Consider the following 22,028-nt stretch of genomic DNA (forward strand, 5'->3'; position numbering starts at 1 on the left):
TTTGCTCACTGAGCTGGAAGGTTCATTTCCAAATGTTTTGATACTAGTTACCTAGTAGGGTGACAAAACATCTGAAAATGTACCTTCCAGCTCAGTGAGCAAACCTACATCTCGATCCTATTGAATGGTGGAGCAGGCTTACATAGAACATAGAAGAATACAGCGCAGTACAGGCCCTTTGGCCCTCGATGTTGCGCCGATCCAAGCCCACCTAACCTATACTAACCCACTATCCTCCATATACCTATCCAATGCCCGCTTAAATGCCCATAAAGAGGGAGAGTCCACCACTGCTACTGGCAGGGCATTCCATGAACTTACGACTCGCTGAGTGAAGAACCTACCCCTAACTTCAGTCCTATATCTACCCCGCCTTAATTTAAAGCTATGCCCCCTTGTAATACCCGACTCCATACGCGGGAAAAGGTTCACACTGTCAACCCTATCTAACCCCCTAATCATCTTGTACACCTCAATCAAGTCACCCCTAAACCTTCTTTTCTCTAATGAAAACAGCCCCAAGTGTCTCAGTCTTTCCTCATACGATCTTCCTTCCATACCAGGCAACATCCTGGTAAACCTCCTCTGCACCCGTTCCAGTGCCTCCACATCCTTCCTATAGTATGGCGACCAAAACTGCACACAATACTCCAGATGCGGCCGCACCAGAGTCTTATACAACTGCATCATGACCTCAGGACTCCGGAACTCAAGTCCTCTACCAATAAAAGCCAGTACGCCATATGCCTTCCTCACCGCACTATTTACCTGGGTGGCAACTTTCAGAGATCTGTGTACATGGACACCAAGATCCCTCTGCTCTTCCACACTACCAAGTATCCGACCATTAGCCCAGTACCCCATCTTTTTGTTATTCTTTCCAAAGTGAATCAACTCACACTTAGCTACATTGAATTCCATTTGCCACCTTTCTGCCCAGCTCTGCAGCTTCTCTATATCCTGCTGTAACCTGCCACATCCTTCCTCACTGTCAACAACTCCTCCGACTTTTGTATCATCCGCAAACTTGCTCACCCAACCTTCTAACCCCTCTTCCAGGTCATTTATAAAAATGACAAACAGCAATGGTCCCAAAACAGATCCTTGCGGAACACCGCTAGTGACGGCACTCCATGAAGAAACTTTGCCATCAACTACTACCCTCTGTCTTCTTCCATCCAGCCAATTCCTAATCCAAACCTCCAACTCACCCTCAATGCCATATCTCCGTATTGAGGGGCTTGAGGGGCCAGATGGTCTATTCCTGTTCCTATTTCTTATGACCCTATGTGTCCTCGGCTTTATTAAGGGGAAAATAGTGTACAAGTGCAATGATACTTGAAAAGACCTTGACTGGGATATTGTATACACTTGTGGGCACCATAGAGAAAAAATTTGAATACATTGGAGGAAGCAGCTCTCGAGATGAGAAACTTCAGTGCTGAGGATAGATTGAAGAGGTTGGTACTGGACTTCCTAAAAAGAAGAACTTTGGGAAAAGATTGAAGAGAGGTTTTTAAAATGATGAGTGGTGGTCACCCTGTGACGAGGGGTATTTTGATTTGGAAAGGACGTAGGCAAGATTACCAGGGTTGTTACCGGGACTGGAGGGTTGGCGTTGGAGTAATAAGGAGAGGCTGGGATTTTTTTCATTGGAGCGCCAGGAAGTGACCTGATAGAGGTTTATGAAATCGTGAGGAATAAAGATAAGGTGAACAGCGAAGGTCTTTTCCTTGGGGAAGGGGCGAGTTCAGAACTAGAGGGCATAGGTTTAAATGTGAGAGGAGAAAGATTTAAAAAGGAAACCTTTTCACACAGAGGCTGGTTCATGTGCGGAATGACCTGCCGGAGGAAGCGATAGATGCAGGGACAGTCGCACCATTAAAAAGACAAGTGCATGAAGTTATAAAGGGGTATGGCCCCAAGGGGCCGGCAAGTGGAACCAGTTTAGTTTGGGAAACGTGACCAGCACAGACTGGTTGGTCTTTTTCCATGCTTCATGATTCTCTCGCTCTGTAGAGTAGATACGCTTAAACTGTCCCCTCTCATGGAAGGCAAGAAAAACCAAGAGGACACAGATTTAAAATGATGTCCAAACGAAGCAAGGACAGCGGGAGGGAAAAACACCTTCCTCACCCAGCAAGTAGTGAGGGCGTGGAATACACTGCCTGGAAATGTGGTGGAGGCAGGTTCAACTGAGGCCTTCAAGAGGGACATTGGATGATGCTTTGGATAGAATTGCTGCAGAAGGATAAGGGGAAAGGGCAGGATATCAGCGCTGTACAATACAGCCAGAGCAGACCATCGTGCAGATACAGGCACAGTGGATTTTGTCCACCTCATAATACTTCAGGGTATTAAGACTCTATAGCATTGCTGTAGGTCTGGGGTCACACGGAGGTCAGACTGGCGAAAGGTGGCAAATTTCCTTCAGTAAAGGACATGGGTGAAGTCGAGGAATTTTTCTCCAAAAAGCCAAAAGTGGTTGCACAGTCACTATTATTGCGGCTAACCATTGATTTAATGAATTGAATTGAAATTATCCCTGGTGTTGTGGTGGGAATAGGAACCTGTGTCCTCTCTGACCAGGTCACACAGCGGGTCTCTGGATTACTAGTTTGAGAAAAATACAACGAGACCACAGCCTCCCCATTATCATTGGATATGCTTTTTTTTTAATAAACTAATTCAGTTTCACAATTTACTGCAATTCCTTTGACAGTTTGGACTCACTCCCACTTGCTTGCTTTCCCGTGATGGCTATTCACTGCTTTGCTTCTTTGACTGTGCGCCATAATTGTATTTACCATACTTCTCCAGCCCACTTTCATTTGTTTACGGAAGTAATTGTCAGTATCACTTTGTAATCCTACAGTTGGGTGACTTCAACAGTTGTGATCACTTAGATCAACAATCCTTTGCATAAACACATTATTCAATCACTCCCCCCTTCTATGTTTCTTGTGTTTGAGCTAACTCTGTGCCAATTTGCTCCCAGTCACCAACTGATGCAAATCATCTTACAATCTTTCAAAAGAATGACTGATTCTCTATTGCGGGAACTGAAAAAAAATCAGGCAGAACCAGGCTCCCAGTGCAGTGATCTGTGTGGGCACACCATGCGCAGAACATTCCTACACAGGGTTTGAGCTTTAGGGAAAGGCTGAATAGGCTGGGGGTGTTTTCCCTGGAGTGTCGGAGGCTGAGAGGTGACCTTATACTGGTTTATAAAATCATGGGGGGCGGGGCATGTATAGGGTGAATAGACAAGGTCTAGATTAGAGTGGAGCTGGAAAAACAGGCAGGTCAGGCAGCAGCCGAGGAGCAGAAAAATCGATGTTTCGGGCAAAAGCCCTTCATCAGGAAACCCTAGACTTGTGATCTTCAGCATCTGAAGTCCTCACTTTTGCCTGAATACACAAGGTCTTTTCCCTGGAGTGGGGGAGTTCAGAACTAGAGGATGTAGGTTTAAGGTGAGAGGGGAAAGATTTAAAAGAGTTACTATATAGAGATGTCATCCTCCTGTGAGGAGGTGATAATGAGTGCGTGTGAGAACGGGAAACTGTAAGGTCACCTACTGGCCTCATATGAGGTTCCTGTCTCTCCTTTCAATGCAGGAATGGCCCTTATCCTCCAGCTGAGTGGCCTGTTCCTCAAAAGGATGACATTTTGACTATCCTACCACCCTATGTGACCCAGCTGCACCTAGATTTTCATTCAGTCATGGGATATGGGCATCACTGGCTGGGCTGCAATTAGTTAGCCATACCTAATTGCCCCTTGAACTGGGCAAGTGAGGGGCATCCAACCATCAGGCTGTGGGTCTGGAGTCACATATTCTGCAAACTGAGTAAGGATGGCAGATTTCCCTCTCCAGAGGATATTAAGTGAACCAGATTTTTTAAATTTTGAACAACAATAGACAGTTGGTGTTACATGGTCACCATTAGTCTCACGTCTAACTCCAGATTTTCCTTGATTCAAATTTCACTATTTGCCACCGTGGGATTCAAATGCGTATTTGCCTCCAATGAAATAATACCTTTACTTGAATACGGGGAACCAAGCTGCTCACAGTGTTCCAGATGTGGTCTCCCCAGCACCTTGTACAGTTTCAGTAAGACTTAGAGTCATAGAGATGTACAGCATGGAAACAGACCCTTCAGTCCAACCTGTCCATGCCGACCAGATATCCCAACCCAATCTAGTCCCACCTGCCAGCACCCGGCCCATTTCCCTCCAAACCCTTCCTATTCATATACCCATCCAAATGCCTCTTAAATGCTACAACTGTACCAGCCTCCACAACATCCTCTGGCAGCTCATTCCATACATGTGCCACCCTCTGTGTGAAAAGGTTGCCCCTTAGGTCTCTTTTATATCTTTCCCCTCTCATCCAGAATTGCACGCAATATTCCAACAGTGGTCTAACCAATGTCCTGTACAGCCACAACATGACCTCCCAACCTCCCTACTCTTATACTCCAACCCTCTTGAAATAAGGGCCAACATTCCATGACCCTTCCTGATTACCTGCTGCACCGATGTGCTAGCTCTGTGTGTTTCATTTACAAGTATCCCCAAGTCCCTTTGTGTTGCAGCCTTCCTGCAGTTTTCTCCCATTTAAATGCTCATTCATGTGCTTATCTAAGGATTGTTTAAATCTCCCTCATGTGGCTGAGTTGACTACATTAGCAGGTAGGGCATTCCAGGCCCTTACCACTCTCTGCGTAAAGAACCTGCCTCTGGCATCTGTCTTAAATCTATCACCCCTCAATTTGTAGTTATGCCCCCTCGTACATGCTGACGTCATCATCCTAGGAAAAAGACTTTCACTGTCTACCCCATCTAATCCTCTGATCATCTTATAAATGGTCGCAGCACTGATCTCTGTGGAACTCCACTGGCCACAGGTCACCAACGTGAAAAAGAAACCCTTGATCCCCACTCGCTGTTTCTTGCCCATAAGCCAATTCTCATTCCATGCCAATATCCTACCGTCAACACTATGGTTACAACAGTGTTTTGCGAAATACCGTGTTAAATTCCTTTTAGAAGTCCAAATGCAACACATTGACTGGTTCCCCTCTATTCATTCTGGTTGAGACGTCCTTGAAATTAGTCAGATATAATTTCCCTTTTCCAAAGCCGTGCTGACTCTGCTTGTTCAGATTATGATTTTCTAAATGGGCTGCCATTGCTTCCTTATTAATTGATCCCAGTAATTTTCCAACAATGTTTGGTTATCTGGCCTGTAGTTACCTGCTTTTTGAATATGGATAACACCATTAACAGTTTTACAATCCTCTGGTACTTCTCTAGAATCCAATGACATTCAAGAAAAATTACAACCAATGCATTCACTATCTCTGTAGCTACTTCTTTCAGAATCCAAGGGTGCAAGCCATCTGGGCCAGAGAACATATCCATCTTTGCCACAAGTACTTAATGCCTGTATTCTTCAGTGTTAATGCAATGTTTGATGCAACCACCAAAGGGACTGATGCAAAAGACCTCTTTAACTCCTCTGCCATTTCTTCATTCCCCATAACCATCCTTCCAGATTCATGAAAGAATGTTCACTTTGACAACTCTCTTCCTTTTTATGTATTTAAATCAGTTTGTAGATTCCTTAAGTGGTTTGCCCACGTTGTTTATTTTCTCTGTTTTTATTATCTTCTCAGTCCTCCTTTGCTGAATTAATCCCAGGTTTTAGGATTATCATTGACTTTCACCTCCTCACACGTTTTTTTCTTTCAACTTTAACTTCTTGGGTTAGCCATAGGTTAGACATGTTCTTTGTCCCCGGGGGTGTTGTTTCATTGGGAATCGTGAGTTGCCATGTTAAATGTCTGCCAGTCCTTGCTTACTGTCATTCCAGTGACCCAGTGGTATCATTGCTGGAATGTTACTCCAGAGACCCAGGGAATGTTCTAGAGGAACTGAGATCGAATCCCATCACAGCAAATAGCACAATGTGATTTCAATTCTAAACAAATCTGGAATTCAGAGTCTGATGGTGACTATGAAACCCTTATCCATTGTCAAAATCCATCTGGTTCACTTATGTCCTTTAGGGAAGGAAACTGTCATCCTTACCTGGTCTGGCCTACATGTGACTCCAGACCCACAGCAATGTGATTGACTCTGAACTGCACTCTGGGTAATTAGGGATGGGCAATAAATGTTGGACTAGCCAGCCACACCCTCATCCTGTGAATGAACTAATCTATCTGCCCAATCCATTTAAAGAGATTCCAAACAGTTAACAATTTCAAAAAATGATTTTTATCCGGAGAAGGAAGATGGAAAAATGAGGGGATGGAGGTTTGTTACAGATCGACAATGGCCAAAAAAGATTACCTCAGAGTACAACGGGATTTCGATCAGATGGGCCAAATGAGCCAAGGTGCAGCAGATGGAGTTTAATTCAGATAAATGTGAGGTGCTGCACATTGGTAAGACAAATCAGGGCAGGACTTATACAGTTTATGGTAAGGTCCAGGGGTGTGTTGCTGAACAAAGAGACTTTGGAGTGCAGGCTCATAGTTCCTTGAAAGTAGAGTTGCAGATAGATAGGATAGTGAAGAAAGCGTTTGGTATGTTTGGCTTTACTGATCAATGCATTGAGTACAGGAGTTGGGAGGTCATGTTGTGGCTGTAAGGACATTGATTAGGACACTTTTGGAATATGTGTTCAATTCTGGTCTCCCTCCTTTAGGAAGGATGTTATGAAACTTGAAAAGAGTTCAGAAAAGATTTACAAGGAAGTTGCCAGGGTTGAAGGGTTGAATAGGGAGAGGCTGAACAGGCTGGGCCTGTTTTCCCTGGAGTGTTGGAGGCTGAGGGGTGACGTTATTGTGGCTTATAAAATCATGAGGGGCATGGATAGGGTAAATAGACAAAGTCTTTGCCCTGGGGTGGGAGAGTCCAGAACTAGAGGGCATAGGTTTAGGGTGAGAGGGGAAAGATTTAAAAGGGACCTAAGGGGCAAATCTTTCACACAGAGGATGATGTGTGTATGGAATGAGCTGCCAGAGGAAGTGGTGGAGGTTGGTACAATTGCAACATTTAAGAGGCATCTGGATGGGTATATGAATAGGAAGAGTTTAGAGGGATATGGGCCAAGTGCTGGCAAATGGAACTAGATTAGGTCGGGATATCTGGTCAGCATGGACGAGTTGGACCGAAAGGTTTCTTTCTGTGCTGTACATCTCTATGACTCTATGATCTTGCTCAGTGATGGATCAGGCTTGGGAAATTAACTATCTATTCCCTTAAAGCTTTCTGAAGAGTGAACTTGAGCTAAAATTGACATGCTCTGCTTTTAGTTGGAACAATCAACAATTTAAAATGTTTCTCTTTTTTAAAAACCTACATCAGAAGACTTATTATCTCAACATTAAAAATGGGTACACAGTCGGATATATTACATCCACGATCGCCTTGATAATCGCTATCATCATATTCACAGTCTTCAGGTATGAGATTTGATCGATTACAGATTTTGTTCATTCGGCCATTGTTTTGAGTGTGTCTGCGTGCGTGTAACAAATTGTCTGTCACCTCACCCAGGAAATTTCACTGCACTCGCAATTACATCCACTTGAATCTCTTTGTCTCCTTCGTCCTCCGCGCTGCTTCAGTCTTGACCAAAGATGCCATCTTTTTCTCCAGCAACACAATAGACCATTGCTCCATCTCAACGGTAGGACATCTTTATGTTAGTTCTAATTGGGCAACGAATGATATGCTTCTTGATTGAACCATGAAAATGGAGGAGTTTATCCTGTCTCTCTCAGTCTGTTATAAACAATCCCAGTGGAAGGGGGATACTGGGGGATGACTTTTGCTGGGGTCTTAGCTGAAGTAAGCCCCAAAGCCGAGTACATCAAAGCTTTTCTTTTCTTTTTTTTTGGTTTATTCATGGGATGTGGGTGTCCCTAGCTGGAGCAGCCTTTATTGTCAAATTACCCCTTGTTCTGAGTGTCTTGCCAGGGCCAATTCAGAGAATAGTTAAGAGTCAACCAGATCACTCAAGGTCTGCAGTCACATGTAGGCCAGACCAGTTAAAAACAATCGAATAACTTCCCTAAAGAGCATTAGTGAACCGGATGGAACATACAAAATTCCTACAATACCTCTTACATAGGGCTAACATTGAGTTCAAATCTCACCATCTTCCCTGGTGGGATTCCAACTGATGTCCTCAGAGTATTGGGAGCCTCTGGGTTACTAGAGTGCAGTACAGTGGCTCAGTGATTAGCACTGCTGCCGCACAGAACCAGGGACCCAGGTTCGATTCCAGCCTCGGGCAACTGTGTGGAGTTTGCACATTCTCACTGTGTCGGTATGGGTTTCCTCCGGGTGTTTTGGTTTCCCCCAGTCCAAAGATGTGCAGGTTAGAGTGGATTAGCCATGGGAAGTTGTCTGTAATGTTCAAGGATGTGCAGGTGGAGGGACAGGTAGCATTGAGGAGGTGGGGAGGCTGTGGAAGGATTTGGACAGGTTAAGAGAGTGGGCAAAGAAGGATGGAGTACAACGTGAGAAAGTGTGAGGTTATGCACTTTGGTAGGAAGAATAGACACATGGATTATCTTCTTAATGGGGAGAGAAATCTGAAGTACAAATAGACTTAGGAGTTCTAGTCCAGGACTCTCTCACAGTAAACTTGCAGGTTGAGTCAGTAGTTAGGAAGGCAAATGTAATGATGGCATTTATTCTGAGAGAACTTGAATATAAAAGCAGGGGTGTACTCCTATAAGGTTCTGGTCAGACCACCTTTGGAGTATTGTGTGCAGTTTTGGGCCCCATATCTCAGGAAGGACATACTGGCCCTGGAGCGTGTTCAGAGGAGGTGCACAAGAATGGTCCCAGGAGTGTTAGGCTTACCATGTGAGGACGTTCGAGAAGTCTGGAGTTCATACTCAATGGATGAGGGGGGGAATCTAATTGAAACAAACAGAATACTGAATGGCCTGGATGGAGTGGATGCTGGGAAGATGTTTCTATTGGTAGGAGAGACTAGGACCTGAGGATATAAACTTAGAGTAAAGGGAAGACCCTTCAAAATGGAGATAAGGAGAAACTTCTTCAGCCAGAGAGTGGGGAATCTGTGTAATTCATTGGCACAGAAGGCTATGGAGGCCAGGTCATTGGGTATATTTAAGACCGAGATAGATAGGTTCTTGAGTAGCAAAGGGATCAAGGGTTATGGGGAGAAAGTGAGAGAATGGGGGTGAGAAACTTATCAGCCCAGGATTGAATGGTGGAGCAGAGTCGATGGGCTGAATGGCCTAATTTCTGCTCCTATGACTTATGGTCTTATGGTCGGACTGGACTTGCATGGACTCTTTGGAGGGATTGGTGCTGGCTCAATGGGCCGTATGGCCTCTTTCCACACTGTAGGGTATTGTATGAGCCCGGTGATGTTATCACTGCAGCACCACCTCCTGGACATCTGGGCCCTAAGACCATAAGACAGAGAGGTAGAAGTAAGGCCATTTAATTATGGCTGATGGGTATTTCAACTTCACTTACCCACTCTCTCCCAGTACGCCTTAATTACTTGCGAGATCAATAATTTATCAATCTCTGCCTTGAAGACATTTAACATCCTGGTCTCCACTGTGCTCCTTGGCAATGAATTCCACAGGCCCATCACTCTCTGGCTGAAGAAATGTCTCCTCATTTCTGTTCTAAATTGACCCTCTCTAATTCTAAGGCTGTGCCCATTGGTCCTAGTCTCCCTGCCTAACGAAAACAACTTGCCAGCGTCCACCCTCTCTAAGCCGTGCATTATCTTGTAAGTTTCTATTAGATCTCCCCTCAACCTTCTAAACTCTAATGAATACAATCCCAGGATCCTCAGCCATTCATCGTATGTTAGGCCTACCATTCCAGGGATCACCCGTGTGAATCTCCATTGGGCACGCTTCAGTGCCAGTATGTCCTTCCTGAGGTGTAGGGCCCATAACTGGACACAGTATTCTAAATGGAGCCTAACTAGAGCTTTATAAAGTCTCAGAAGCACATAATTGTGCAATACTGCATTCTGTGCACATCCTATCACCTACATGACAACAAATTGTTGCATTTCAATAAGTACTATATTCTGTGAAACGCTTTGGGATGCTCTGAGGTCAAGAAAGGTGCCATACAAATGCAACTCCTTGTCACAATGTCCGACTCAAATTGTCCGTGTCGAACTGGAGTTTGTTTAAGCGGAATTATTGGGAATAAGCTTTCATCAGGTCCCTTCATTGCCATTAGTATCAACATGATCAGGTTGGCCCCAAGTTTGGAGGGACTGCCTTATCTTGAGAGACTGAATAGGCTGGGGCGAGACTCGGAGTTTGGCAGAATGAGAAGAGACCTTATTCAAACTCACAAGAATCTTAGGAGACTGGATTGGGTAGATGTAGAGAGGCTGTTTCCCCTTGTGGGAGAGTCTGGGACCAGAGGGTACGGTCTCAGAATAAGGTGTTGTGCGTTTAAGACAGAAATGTGGAGGACTTTCTCCTGTCAGAGGGGAGTGAGTCTGTGGAATTCTTTACCTCAGAGGGTTTTAGAGAAAGGTCATTAAATTTGCTCAGGGCTAAGACAGATGTTTAATCAGTAAGGGAGTCAAGGGTTTTGGGGAAAAGGCAAGCAAGTGGAGTTGAGGGTTATCAGATCAGTCATGAAATGGCGGAGCTGATTTGATGGGCTGAATGGCCTATGTAAACGGTCTAACTGAATGAAATAGGGATTGCTAGAGATGGTCACCTCCCTTTGGTCAGCACCATTAATATGAGATGAACGATGTAAGAAAATATTATGAACTAAGGATGTGTAGGCCGGGTCTGTACTCACTGGAGTTTAGCAGAATGAGAGGTGACCTGATTGATTTGGAGGGAGCATCACAGAGCAGATACGCAAGGACATTTCCCCTTGGGAGGGAAGTAGAACGAGGGGGACACTTAAAAAATAAGAAATCGCTGTTAATAACTGAGAGGACGGTGATTTATTTCTATCAGAGGGTCACAAGGGTCTGGATTGTAATTCCCAGTTAGCACTGGGGGCTGGGTCATTGAATATGTTCAATTCAGAATCAGATTATTGATAGATATTGGGACGTACAGCGCAACTGAATCTCTGTCTGGTCAGCCGTACTGGAGTATAGTGTGCAGTTTTGGTCACCACACTACCAGAGGGATATGGAGGCTTTGGAGAGAGTGCGGAGAAGGTTCACCAGGGATGTTGCCTATGAGGAAAGGTTAAAAAGACGAGGATTGTTCTCACTGGGAAAACAGCGGCTGAGAGGGTATTGGCTATGAGGAAAGGTTAAAAAGACGAGGATTGTTCTCACTGGGAAAACAGCGGCTGAGAGGAAACCTGATAGACATTGACAAAATTATGAGAGGCTTTTTCCCCCCAGAGTTGAAGTTTCAATTACAGGGGGATATTGAGATTAGATTCCCTACACTATGGAAACAGGCCCTTCAGCCCAACAAGTCCACACCAACCCTCCAAAGAGTAACCCATCCAGACCCATTCCCCTACTATCCTAGATTTACCCCTGACTAATGCACCTAGCACTCTGGGCAATTTAGCGTGGCCAATTCACCTAACCTGCACATTTTTGGACTGCGGGGGGGGGAAACCGGAGCACCCGGAGGAAACCCACACAGACACGGGAAGAATGTGCAAACTCCACACGGACAGTCGCCTGAGGCTGGGATCAAACCCAGGTTCCTGGCGCTGTGAGGCAGCAGTGCTAACCACTGAGCCACCGTGCCGTCAATTTAAGGGAGATGTGTGAAGTACATTTTTCACACAGAGAGTGGTAGGAGCCTGAAAAGCAGTACCAGAAGAGGTGGTGGAAACAGGCAGGTTGGCAATATTTCAGAGGCATCTGGATGGTGACATGAATAGGGAGGCAATAGAGTGATACGGACCGAATAAGGGCAGAAGGTTTGTTTTTTTAGTTTAGTTCGGGCATGATGGTCGGCACAGCCTTGGATGGCCGAAGGGCCTGTTTCTGCGCTGTGCGTCTCTTTTGTTCGTTATTGAACAGTGGAGTAGATTCAGGAGTCAAAATGGCTGCTCCTACTAATATGGAGGGCATGTTCCCACTTGTGAAAGAATTGAGAACACAAGGCTCAGATACGAAGACACTTGCACAAGAGGCGAGTATGAAGAAAGTGGAGAAAAATGGAGGTGTAGTGGGAAAAGAGTTCCATCAGGGCTCGACAGAGTAAACGCAGGAAGGATGTTCCCAATGGCCGGGGAGAGTCCTGAACCAGGGAGTCACAGTCTAAGGATAACTGGAGTAGACCGTTTAGGACCGAGATGAGGAGAAACACCTTCAGCCAGAGAGAGGTGAGCCTGTGGAATTCTCTGCCGTAGAAGGTGGTTGAGGCCAAGGTATTGAATGGTTTCAAGAAGGAGTTAGATATATCTCCCAGGGTTAAAGGGAATGTGGGGAAAAAAACAGGAAGAGGACACTGAGTTAGATGATCATGTTGGATGGTGCAGCAGGCTCGAAGGGCTGAATGGCCTACTCCTACTCCTATTATCTACGTTTCTGTGAATGTCACTAGACAAGTAACATAGAACATTACAGCGCAGTACAGGCCCTTTGACTCTCAATGTTGCGCCGACCTGCCATACGAATCTGAAGCCCATCTAACCTACACTATTCCATGTACGTCCATATGCCTGTCCAATGACGACTTAAATGTACTTAAAGTTGGCGAATCTACTACCGTTGCAGGCAAAGCATTCCATACCCTTACTACTCTCTGAGTAAAGAAACTATCTCTGAAATCTGTCCTATATCTATCACCCCTCAATTTAAAGCTATGCCCCCTCGTGCTCGCTGTCACCATACTTGGAAAAAGGCTCTCCCTGTCCACCCTGTCTAACCCTCTGATTATCTTATATGTCTCTATTAAGTCACCTCTCAACCTTCTTCTCTCTAACGAAAACAGCCTCATGTCCCTCAGCCTTTCCTCGTAAGACCTTCCCTCCATACCAGGCAACATCCTAGTAAATCTCCTCTGCACCCTTTCCAAAGCTTCCACATCATTCTTATAATGTGGTGACTAGAACTGTACACAATGCTCCACGTGCGGCTGCACCAGAGTTTTGTACAGCTGTAGCATAACCTCATGGTTCCGGAACTCGATCCCTCTATTAATAAAAGCTAAAACACTGTATGCCTTCTTAACAACCCTGTCAACCTGGGTGGCAACTTTCAAGGATCTGTGTACCTGGACACCAAGATCTCTCCGCTGATCTACACTACCAAGAATCTTACCATTAGCCCAGTACTTTGCATTCCGGTTACTCCGACCAAAGTGAATCAGCTCACACTATTCCGCATTAAACTCCATTTGCCACCTCTCAGCCCAGCTCTGCAGCTTATCTATGTCTCTCTGTAACCTGCAACATCCTTCGTCACTATCCACAACTCCACCGACTTTAGTGTCGTCTGCAAATTTACTAACCCACCCTTCTACGCCCTCACCCAGCAGTGGACCCAACACCGACCGTTGCGGTACACCACTAGTAACTGGGCTTCAGGATGAACATTTCCCATCAACCACCACCCTCTGTCTTCTTTCAGCAAGCCAATTACTGATCCAAACTGCTATATCTCCCACAATCCCATTCCTTCGCATTTTGTACAACAGCCTACTATGGGGAACCTTATTGAACTCCTTGCTGAAATCCATATACACCACATCAACCGGTTTACTCTCATCTACCTGTTTGGTCACCTTCTCAAAGAACTTAATAAGGTTTGTGAGGCACGACCTATCCTTCACAAAACCATACTGACTATCCGTAATCAAATTATTCTTTTTGAGATGATTATAAATTCTCTCTTATAACCAAGGGGCTCGTGGGTTCAAATCTCACTGTGGCATCAGGTGGAAATTAAATTCTATTCATAAATCTGCAATTGAAAAGCTGGTCCATTGATAACGACCGAGATAGTCATCGATTGCTGGAAAAACTCCATCTAGGTCACTAATGTCCTTCAGGGAAGGAAATCTGCCATCCAAACCCGACCTGGCCCTCCATGTGACTCCAGACCCACAGCAACGTGGTTGGGTCCTATCTGCCCTCTGTAAGGGCCTGAGCAAGACACTCAATTCAAGGGTCAACTAGGGATGGGCAACAAACACTGGCTTTATCGTTGACCCCCCCACCATGTCTCATGAAAGAATTACTCTTTAACAAAGTGATAAGGAAGTTTTTTCAATGGGTGAGTGGTTAGAGCATGGAATGTACTGGCTGGAAAGATGGTGGAGGGCAGGTTCAATATAAGGAAGGAGAGGGTTGGGTGGTTGTTTGGTGCAACAGGGAATAGGATTGAACCCTCGGCACAGGAGCAATGGGCCAAATGGCCTTTTTCTGCACTGCAGCAGTTCTGTGATTTGTTGTAGTCTCATGTTGGCAATCGATCCGGTGGGCGATTTAGTAACAACCTCCATCCCTCGCTCAGAGTATGGGGATGTACCAGCCCGTGAGGGAATGTACCAGCCCGTGAGGGAATGTACCAGCCTGTCAGTGGAGAGTGTGGGAATGTACCAGCCCCTGAGGGAATGTACCAGCCAGTGAGGGAATGTACCAGCCTGTGAGTGGAGAGTGAGGGAATGTACCAGCCCGTGTGGGAATGTACCAGCCCGTGAGTGGAGAGTGTGGGAATGTACCAGTCCGTGAGTGGAGAGTGTGGGAATGTACCAGCCTGTGAGTGGAGAGTGTGGGAATGTACCAGCCCGTGAGTGGAGAGTGTGGGAATGTACCAGCCCGTGAGGGAATGTACCAGCCCGTGAGTGGAGAATGTGGGAATGTACCAGCCCATGAGTGGAGAATGTGGGAATGTACCAGCCCGTGAGTGGAGAATGTGGGAATGTAGCAGCCTGTGAGTGGAGAATGTGGGAATGTACCAGCCCGTGAGTGGAGAATGTGGGAATGTACCAGCCCATGAGTGGAGAATGTGGGAATGTACCAGCCCGTGAGTGGAGAATGTGGGAATGTACCAGCCCATGAGTGGAGAATGTGGGAATGTACCAGCCCATGAGTGGAGAGTGTGGGAATGCATTTCCGCTGAACAGAAAACAAGGGGAGGCTGATGGAGGAATCAAGGCTACGCAGAGATTCATTGAGGAGCTTGGAGACCAGTTAGCTCAAAGCAACCCTTCCTAATTCTGGGTGGATCAATGTCATTTCCTCTTTTTCACGTTCTCCAGGCGACCTGTAAAGCTGTAGTCACCCTCTTCCAGTACTGCACCCTGGCCAACTTCACATGGCTCATGGTCGAAGGATTGTACCTCCAGACCCTGCTCAGCCTTGCCTTTGTATCGAACAAAAAGTACTTCTGGTTGTACTGTTTCATCGGTTGGGGTCAGTATTTCACATTTGTGGAGGGCCGGGGATTGGGTTGAGGTGGGGGGGGTTGGAGGTGGGGAGCTGGTGTCGGTCGTTGGGCCTGTGTGGGGATGTGACGGGGGGAGGGGGGGTGGAGCGTGCTGGGCATGACCATTGGTGGCTCACTCAGTTGGCGTTTCTGGAAGAGGGGCTCGAGGCTCAGAGTGGAGGGATGATCTGATGGTCGAATGGATATTTCTCCTGCCCAGCCTGGACTCCAAACATTAACTTCACTCAAACAGAGTCCAAGTCCACAAGTTTAGCAGGAGCTTCATTTCGATTAATTGCACCCCATAAAACTCAGCCTTCCCCACTCAAGACCAGCTCCCCATGCTTACATGACTGAGTGAGCGTTCATTAATACATCCGTAGCCTGGTTTCCCTCGTTTCATTCGGTCTCAGCCATTCCTTCAGAGCAGGTGCGATGTTAGCACCAGCGAGTCGTGATTAGGGTGTGCAACATCTTGTCTCAAAGGATGGTTGGGTTGGCACATTGGACCAGTGGTTGCCACTACTACCTCAGTGTGGCGCTGGAAAAGCACAGCAGGTCAGGCAGCATCCGTGGAACAGGAGGATCAATGTTTTGGGCAAAAGCCCTTCATCAGGAATGAGGCTTGTGGGCCAAGGGCTGAGAGATAAATGGGAGGGGGCTGGGGGGAAGGGAGCTGCGAATGTGATAGGTCAATGAAGGTGAGGGAGAAGGTGATAGGTCAGAGGGGAGCGTGGAGCTGATAGATGAGAAGGACGATGGACAGGTAGGATAGGCCCAGAAGGCGGTGCTGAGTTGGAAGGTTGGATCTGGGATAAGGTCGGGGGAGGGGAGATGAGGAAGCTGTTGAAATCCACATCTATTTCGTGTGGTCGCAGGGTCCCAAGGCTGAATATGAGCCGTTCCTCCTCCAGGTGTCAGGTGGTAATGGTTTGGTGATGGAGGAGGCCCAGGACCTGCATGTCCTTGACAGAGTGGGGGGGGGGGGGGGGTGTTGAAGTGTTCAGCCACGGGGTGGTGGTGTTGGTGAGTGTGGGTGTTCCAGAGATGCTCTCCGAAACGATCCACAAGGAGGTGTCCTGTCTCCCCGATGTAGAGGAGACCACATCAGGTGCAACGGATACAGTAGATGACATTGGTGAAGGTATAGGTGAATTTCTGATGGATGTGGAAGGATCCCTTGGAGCCTGGGACGGAGGGGAGGGGGTAGGTTTTACACATCCTCCAGTGACAGGGGAAGGTAAGTTTCCTCATTCCCCTCCCTGCGCCTTATCCCAGTCCCAACCCTCCAACTCAGCATCGCCCCCGCCTTGACTTGTCCTACCGGTCCATCAACTTTCCCAGCTATCCACTCCACCCTCTTCTCTGACCTGTCACCTTCTCCACCACCTTTATAGACATATCACATTCTTAGCTACCTTCCTCCCAGCCCTACCCCGCCCCTCCTCCTATTTATCTCCCTTGGCCCACAAGCCTCATTGCTGATGAAGGGCTTATGCCTGAAACATTGATTCTCCTGCTCCTCGGATGCTGCCTGACCTGCTGCGCTTTTCCAGCATCACACTCTCAACTCTGATCTCCAGCATCTGCGGTCCTCACTTTCTCCTACTACCTCATCGCGCCAGGGATCCCAGCCTCGGGCAACTGTCTGCGTGGAGTTTGCACCTTCTCCATTTTCTCCCACAATCCAAAGATGTGCAGGTTAGGGTGGATTGGCCGCGGGAATTGGCACATAGTGTGCAGGGATGTTCAGGTTAGGCGGGCCCTTAATGGGAAAAGTTAAATATCACACAACACCAGGTTACAGTCCAACAAGTTTATTTGGAAGCACTAGATTTCGGAGCGCTGCTCCTTCATCAGGTAACTCATGGGACAGGATCATAGGACACAGAATTTATAGTAGAAGATCAAAGTATCATACAATATATTAGATAAACCTAGAAGGTACCTCAGGTAAGGGGAGAGGTTGAGGAGCTGGGGTCTCCATGGTAACCTCAGCTGGCATGAGAATTGAACCCACGCTGTCACTATCATTCAGTATTGGAAACCAGCCGTCCAATCAATTGAGCTAACCAACCTTTAACAGCAATCCTGCCATCACACCAATGGGTAATTTTAACCAGCCTACCTAGACACATATTGACACAGGTCTGGGGTGTGTGGGGACTGAAGCCAGGTTAGATTAGATTAGATTACTTACAGTGTGGAAACAGGCCCTTCGGCCCAACAAGTCCACACCGACCCGCCGAAGCGCAACGTGCCCAGACCCATTCCCCTACATTTACCCCTTCACCTAACACTACGGGCAATTTAGCGTGGCCAATTCACCCTAACCTGCACATTTTTGGACTGTGGGAGGAAACCGGAGCACCCGGAGGAAACCCACGCAGACACGGGGAGAATGTGCAAACTCCACACAGTCAGTCGCCTGAGGCGGGAATTGAACCCGGGTCTCTGGCGCTGTGAGGCAGCAGTGCTAACCACTGTGCCACCATGCCATGCCAGATCTCTCTGGCTCAGAAGTGAATGCACTACCATAGAGCCATTCATCGTGGAAACAGACCCTTCATCCATGCCAACGCGTTTCCCAAACTAAACTCGTTCCATTTGCCAATGTTTGGCCCATATCCCTCTAAACCTTTCATCTCTTTAATCACTTAGAATGGGTATACAGGTTTTGATTAATTAAATACAGGGATGGGGTGGGTCTGGGTGGGATGCTCTTCAGAGGGTTAGTGTGGTCTTGATGGACTGAATGGCTTGCTTCCACGCTGTAGGAATTCTATGACTCAAGGCAGAAACCCTCATAACATGTGCAAACAGTGGGAAAGGCAATGGTCGAATGGTGGCAAGGTCACTGGACTCGTAAACCAGCAGACCGAGGAGGAAGGGGTTCAAATCTCACAGCGACTGGTAGAATGTAGATCTCATTGATTGAATAAATCTGGGATTGAAAATTCATCTCAATATTGACAACAGTGAGCACTACCATTGATCATTCTTAAAATGAAGTGAAAGGTACATTACCTAAAACTCAACTGGACTTTCCACATCAACATTGTGGGCTGCTCCCAAAGCCTGTTCACCATCTCCAGGGCACAAGTCAGGAGGGTGATGGAATACTCCCCACTTGCCCTGGATGGGGGTAGCCCCAACAACACTCAAGAAGCTTGACACCATCCAGGACAAAGCAGCACCCGCTTGATTGGCCCCACACCCACAAACATCCACTCCCTTCACCGATACTCAGTAGCAGCAGTGTGTACTATCTACAAGATGCACTGCGGAAATTCATCAAAAATCCTCAGACAGCATCTTCCAAACCCACGAGCACTTCCATCTTGAAGGACAAGGGGCAGCAGGTACATGGGAACACCACCCCCTGCAAGTTCCCCTCCAAGTCACTCACCGTCCTGACTTGGAAATATATCACCGTTCCTTCACTGTCACTGGGTCAAAAATCCTGGAACTCCCTCCCAAAGGGCATTGTGGGTCAACCCACAGCAGGTGGACTGCAGCGGTTCAAGAAGGCAGCTCACCCCCACCTTCTCAAGGGGGCAACTAAGGACGGGTAATAAATGCTGGGCCCAGTCAGCGACACCTGTGTTCCACAAGTGAATAAATAAGAATACCAATTAACCTGGCCTGGCCGACATGTGACTCCAGACTCACAGCCATGTGGTCAACTCTTAACTGCCTTCTGTCTTACCTACGTAGTGACCTCTTCAGAACAGGAGTAACGTTTTGAGTCCGGTGTAACTCTTTTTCAGAAGTGAAGAGGTGTCATACTAGACTTGAACGTTAACTGTTTTTCTCTCTCCTGCTAGCCGCCAGACCTGCTGAGTTCCTCTAGGATTTGTTTGAGGAGACACGGTTGAGAGAAGAGGGAAACGAGATGGGCAAGGGATGTGGTGGGTGTGTGTGACTCAGGGCGGGGCCAACGCAGAGATTAAAATCCGACACAATTTGCTCACCTCCGCTGATTTTTAATCGATGTTGAGTAGTATCAATGCCGTTGAGGTAAAGTTTGGATATTTGATATATAATCAGAATAACTGGCATGTTAACTAATACCTCAAAGCGTTTGAGAAGCTGAGTCGTAAACACCATTTTGTCCCATCTCTCCTAGGGGCTCCAACCATTGTAATTGTGATTTGGATTATTGTGAAGCTAAGTGTGGATAACAGAAGGTAAGTTAAAATCACACCAGGGCCTGACTTTAACTCTGCATGCATGGGGTGTGAGTAGAAACACAGAAATTAGGAACTGGTGGAGGCCAATCAGCCCACTCCCCCCAATGTGATCATGGCTGATCACCCAACTCAGTGCCCTGTTCCTACTTTCTGCCCCCAAAGGCCTCACTTATTTCACTCCCTCCCTGAGGAATTCGTCCATCCTCAAAGTCCCACCAAACCCCTGGAGGCTGCTGTCTCATGAGGGAGAAACAGCAGGTGACGGGTTTAACCTGAGGGTCACCACATCCTTCAGGTGAGGGGAGAGGTCGAGAAGGTGGGATCGCCATGGTAACCTCAGCTGGTGTGAGAGTTGAACCCACGCTGTCACTGTCATTCTGCGTTGGAAACCAGCCGTCCAATCAACGGAGCTAACCAACCCTCAACAGCAATCCTGCCATCACACCAATGGGTATTTTTAACCAACCTACCTCGACACATATTGACACAGGTCTGGAGTGTGTGGGGACTGAAGCCAGATCTCTCTGGCTCAGAGGTGGATGCACTACCGTAGAGTCAAACATCAGGGAAACAGACCCTTCGTCCATTTTCCCAAGCTAAACATGTTCCGTTTGCCAATGTTTGGCCCATATCCCTCTGAACCTTTCATATCCACATACCTGTTTGAATGCCTCGTAAATACTGTAATTGTACCAGCCTCCACCACAACCTCTGGCAGCTCATTCCACACACGTACCACCCTCTGTGTGAAAAAGTTGCCCTTCAGGTTCATTTGACATCTTTCCCCTTTCACCTTAAACCTATGCCCCTCAGTCTCAGATTCCCCTACCCTCGCGAAAAGACCTTGTCTATTTACCCTATCCATGCCCCTCATGATTTTATAAACCTCTATCAGGTCAGCCCTCAGTCTCTGATGCTCCAGGGAAAACAGCCCAAACCTCCCTTTACAACTCAAACCCTGCACCATTCCATTCAAGACAATATACAGGTGAAAATTGAACTCATGAGGTCATAAGATATAGGAGCAGAATTAGGCCATTCGGCCCATCGAGTCTGCTCCACCTTCGATCTTGGCTGATATGCTCCCCACCCCCATTCTCCCCATATCCCTTCAACCCATTACTAATTAACAATCTGTCTAACTCCTCCTTAAATTTACTCACTGTCCCAGCATCAGCTGCACTCTGGGGGAGTGAATTCCACAGATTCACAATCCTTTGGGAGAAGTAGTTTCTCCATAACCCTGTTTTAAATTTGCTGCCCCTTACCCTACCACTATGGCTTCTTGTCCCAGAATGCCCCACAAGAGCAAGCATTCGCTCCATGTCGATTTTATCATCACCAATACCTCAATTTGATCTCCCCTCATTCTTCTACATTCCAGAGAGTATAGGCCTAAACTGTTCAATCTATCTTCATACGACAATCCCCTCATCTCTGGGAGCAATCTAGTGAACCTCCTCTGAATTGCCTCTAATCCTCTTACATCTTTCCTCAAAAAAGGGGACCAACACTCCAGGTGCAGTCTCACCATTGCCTTGTATAGTTGCAACAATACATCCTTACCTCGATATTCTATTCCTTTAGCGATAAAACCCAACATTCCATTCGCTGCCTTTATTATCTGCTGTACTGACATGCTAGTTTTCTGTGACTCATGAAGAAGGTCACCCAGATCCCTCTGCACCGGAGCACCCCAAAGTCTCTCCCTACTTAGATAATAGGTCACCTTCCCACTTTTCTGACCAAAATTGAACCTAGTTTAAAGGCAAATTACTGAAATGGGGTGCATGATAGAAAGTGACTGGGCGAAAGTGAGGACTGCAGTCAAAAAGGGTGGTGCTGGAAAAGCACAACAGGTCAGGCAGCATCTGAGGCATAGTAGAGACGATGTTTCAGGCGTAAGCCCTTCATCAGGAATGAAGGGCTGATGCCCGAAATATTGAGTCTCCTGCTCCTTGGATGCTGCCTGAGCTGCTGTGCTTTTCCAGCACCACACTCTCGACTCTGATCTCCAGCATCCGCAGTCCTCACCCTCTCCTCATGATAGAAAGCAGCGTTGTACAGTGACAGTAATTCATTGTGGAAGAGCCTGATTATTGAATATTAACGGACTGATTCTCTGCTAGATGTTGGGATGACAATGCGAATGAATACATCTGGTGGATATTAAGAGGTGCCATTCTCCTCACAGTTCTGGTACGTAAAAACCATTGGATGGAATGAACGAAGGGCCTGATCAAATTAGCATATTAATGGGTTGTAGTCTGATACCACAATGCAGCACCTTGCTTACCTTCCTGATAAACCACCCTGAGCCACAAAGCCTGTTATCAAATCGCGTCAATGTTGTAATGTAGGAAACACCAGCCTCCTTCATGCACAGAAAGATCCCACAAATAGTTGCAGGCCTTTTGGCGAGG

At 46.8% G+C, this 22,028-nt stretch overlaps 1 protein-coding gene across 4 annotated transcripts in view; it reads left to right on the top strand.

Annotated features, from left to right (window-relative positions):
* The window catches only part of LOC122550160 (vasoactive intestinal polypeptide receptor 1-like), a 103,066-nt gene that overhangs the window by 47,838 nt on the left and 33,200 nt on the right, over positions 1–22,028 (top strand). For 3 of the 4 annotated variants that reach the window (XM_087987618.1, XM_043690843.2, XM_087987617.1), the window contains exons 5-9: positions 7,384–7,481; positions 7,576–7,708; positions 15,246–15,399; positions 19,542–19,602; positions 21,735–21,804. In XM_087987618.1, coding sequence (XP_087843744.1) covers positions 7,384–7,481; positions 7,576–7,708; positions 15,246–15,399; positions 19,542–19,602; positions 21,735–21,804 — 516 coding nt within the window. The remainder of the gene's footprint in view (positions 1–7,383; positions 7,482–7,575; positions 7,709–15,245; positions 15,400–19,541; positions 19,603–21,734; positions 21,805–22,028) is intronic. The other variant, XM_043690844.2, reaches the window with a different exon arrangement.

This window comes from Chiloscyllium plagiosum, unplaced genomic scaffold (assembly GCF_037043375.1).
Source record: "Chiloscyllium plagiosum isolate Xiang-an unplaced genomic scaffold, Cpla_swu_hap1 HiC_scaffold_5, whole genome shotgun sequence".
NCBI lineage: Eukaryota > Metazoa > Chordata > Chondrichthyes > Orectolobiformes > Hemiscylliidae > Chiloscyllium > Chiloscyllium plagiosum.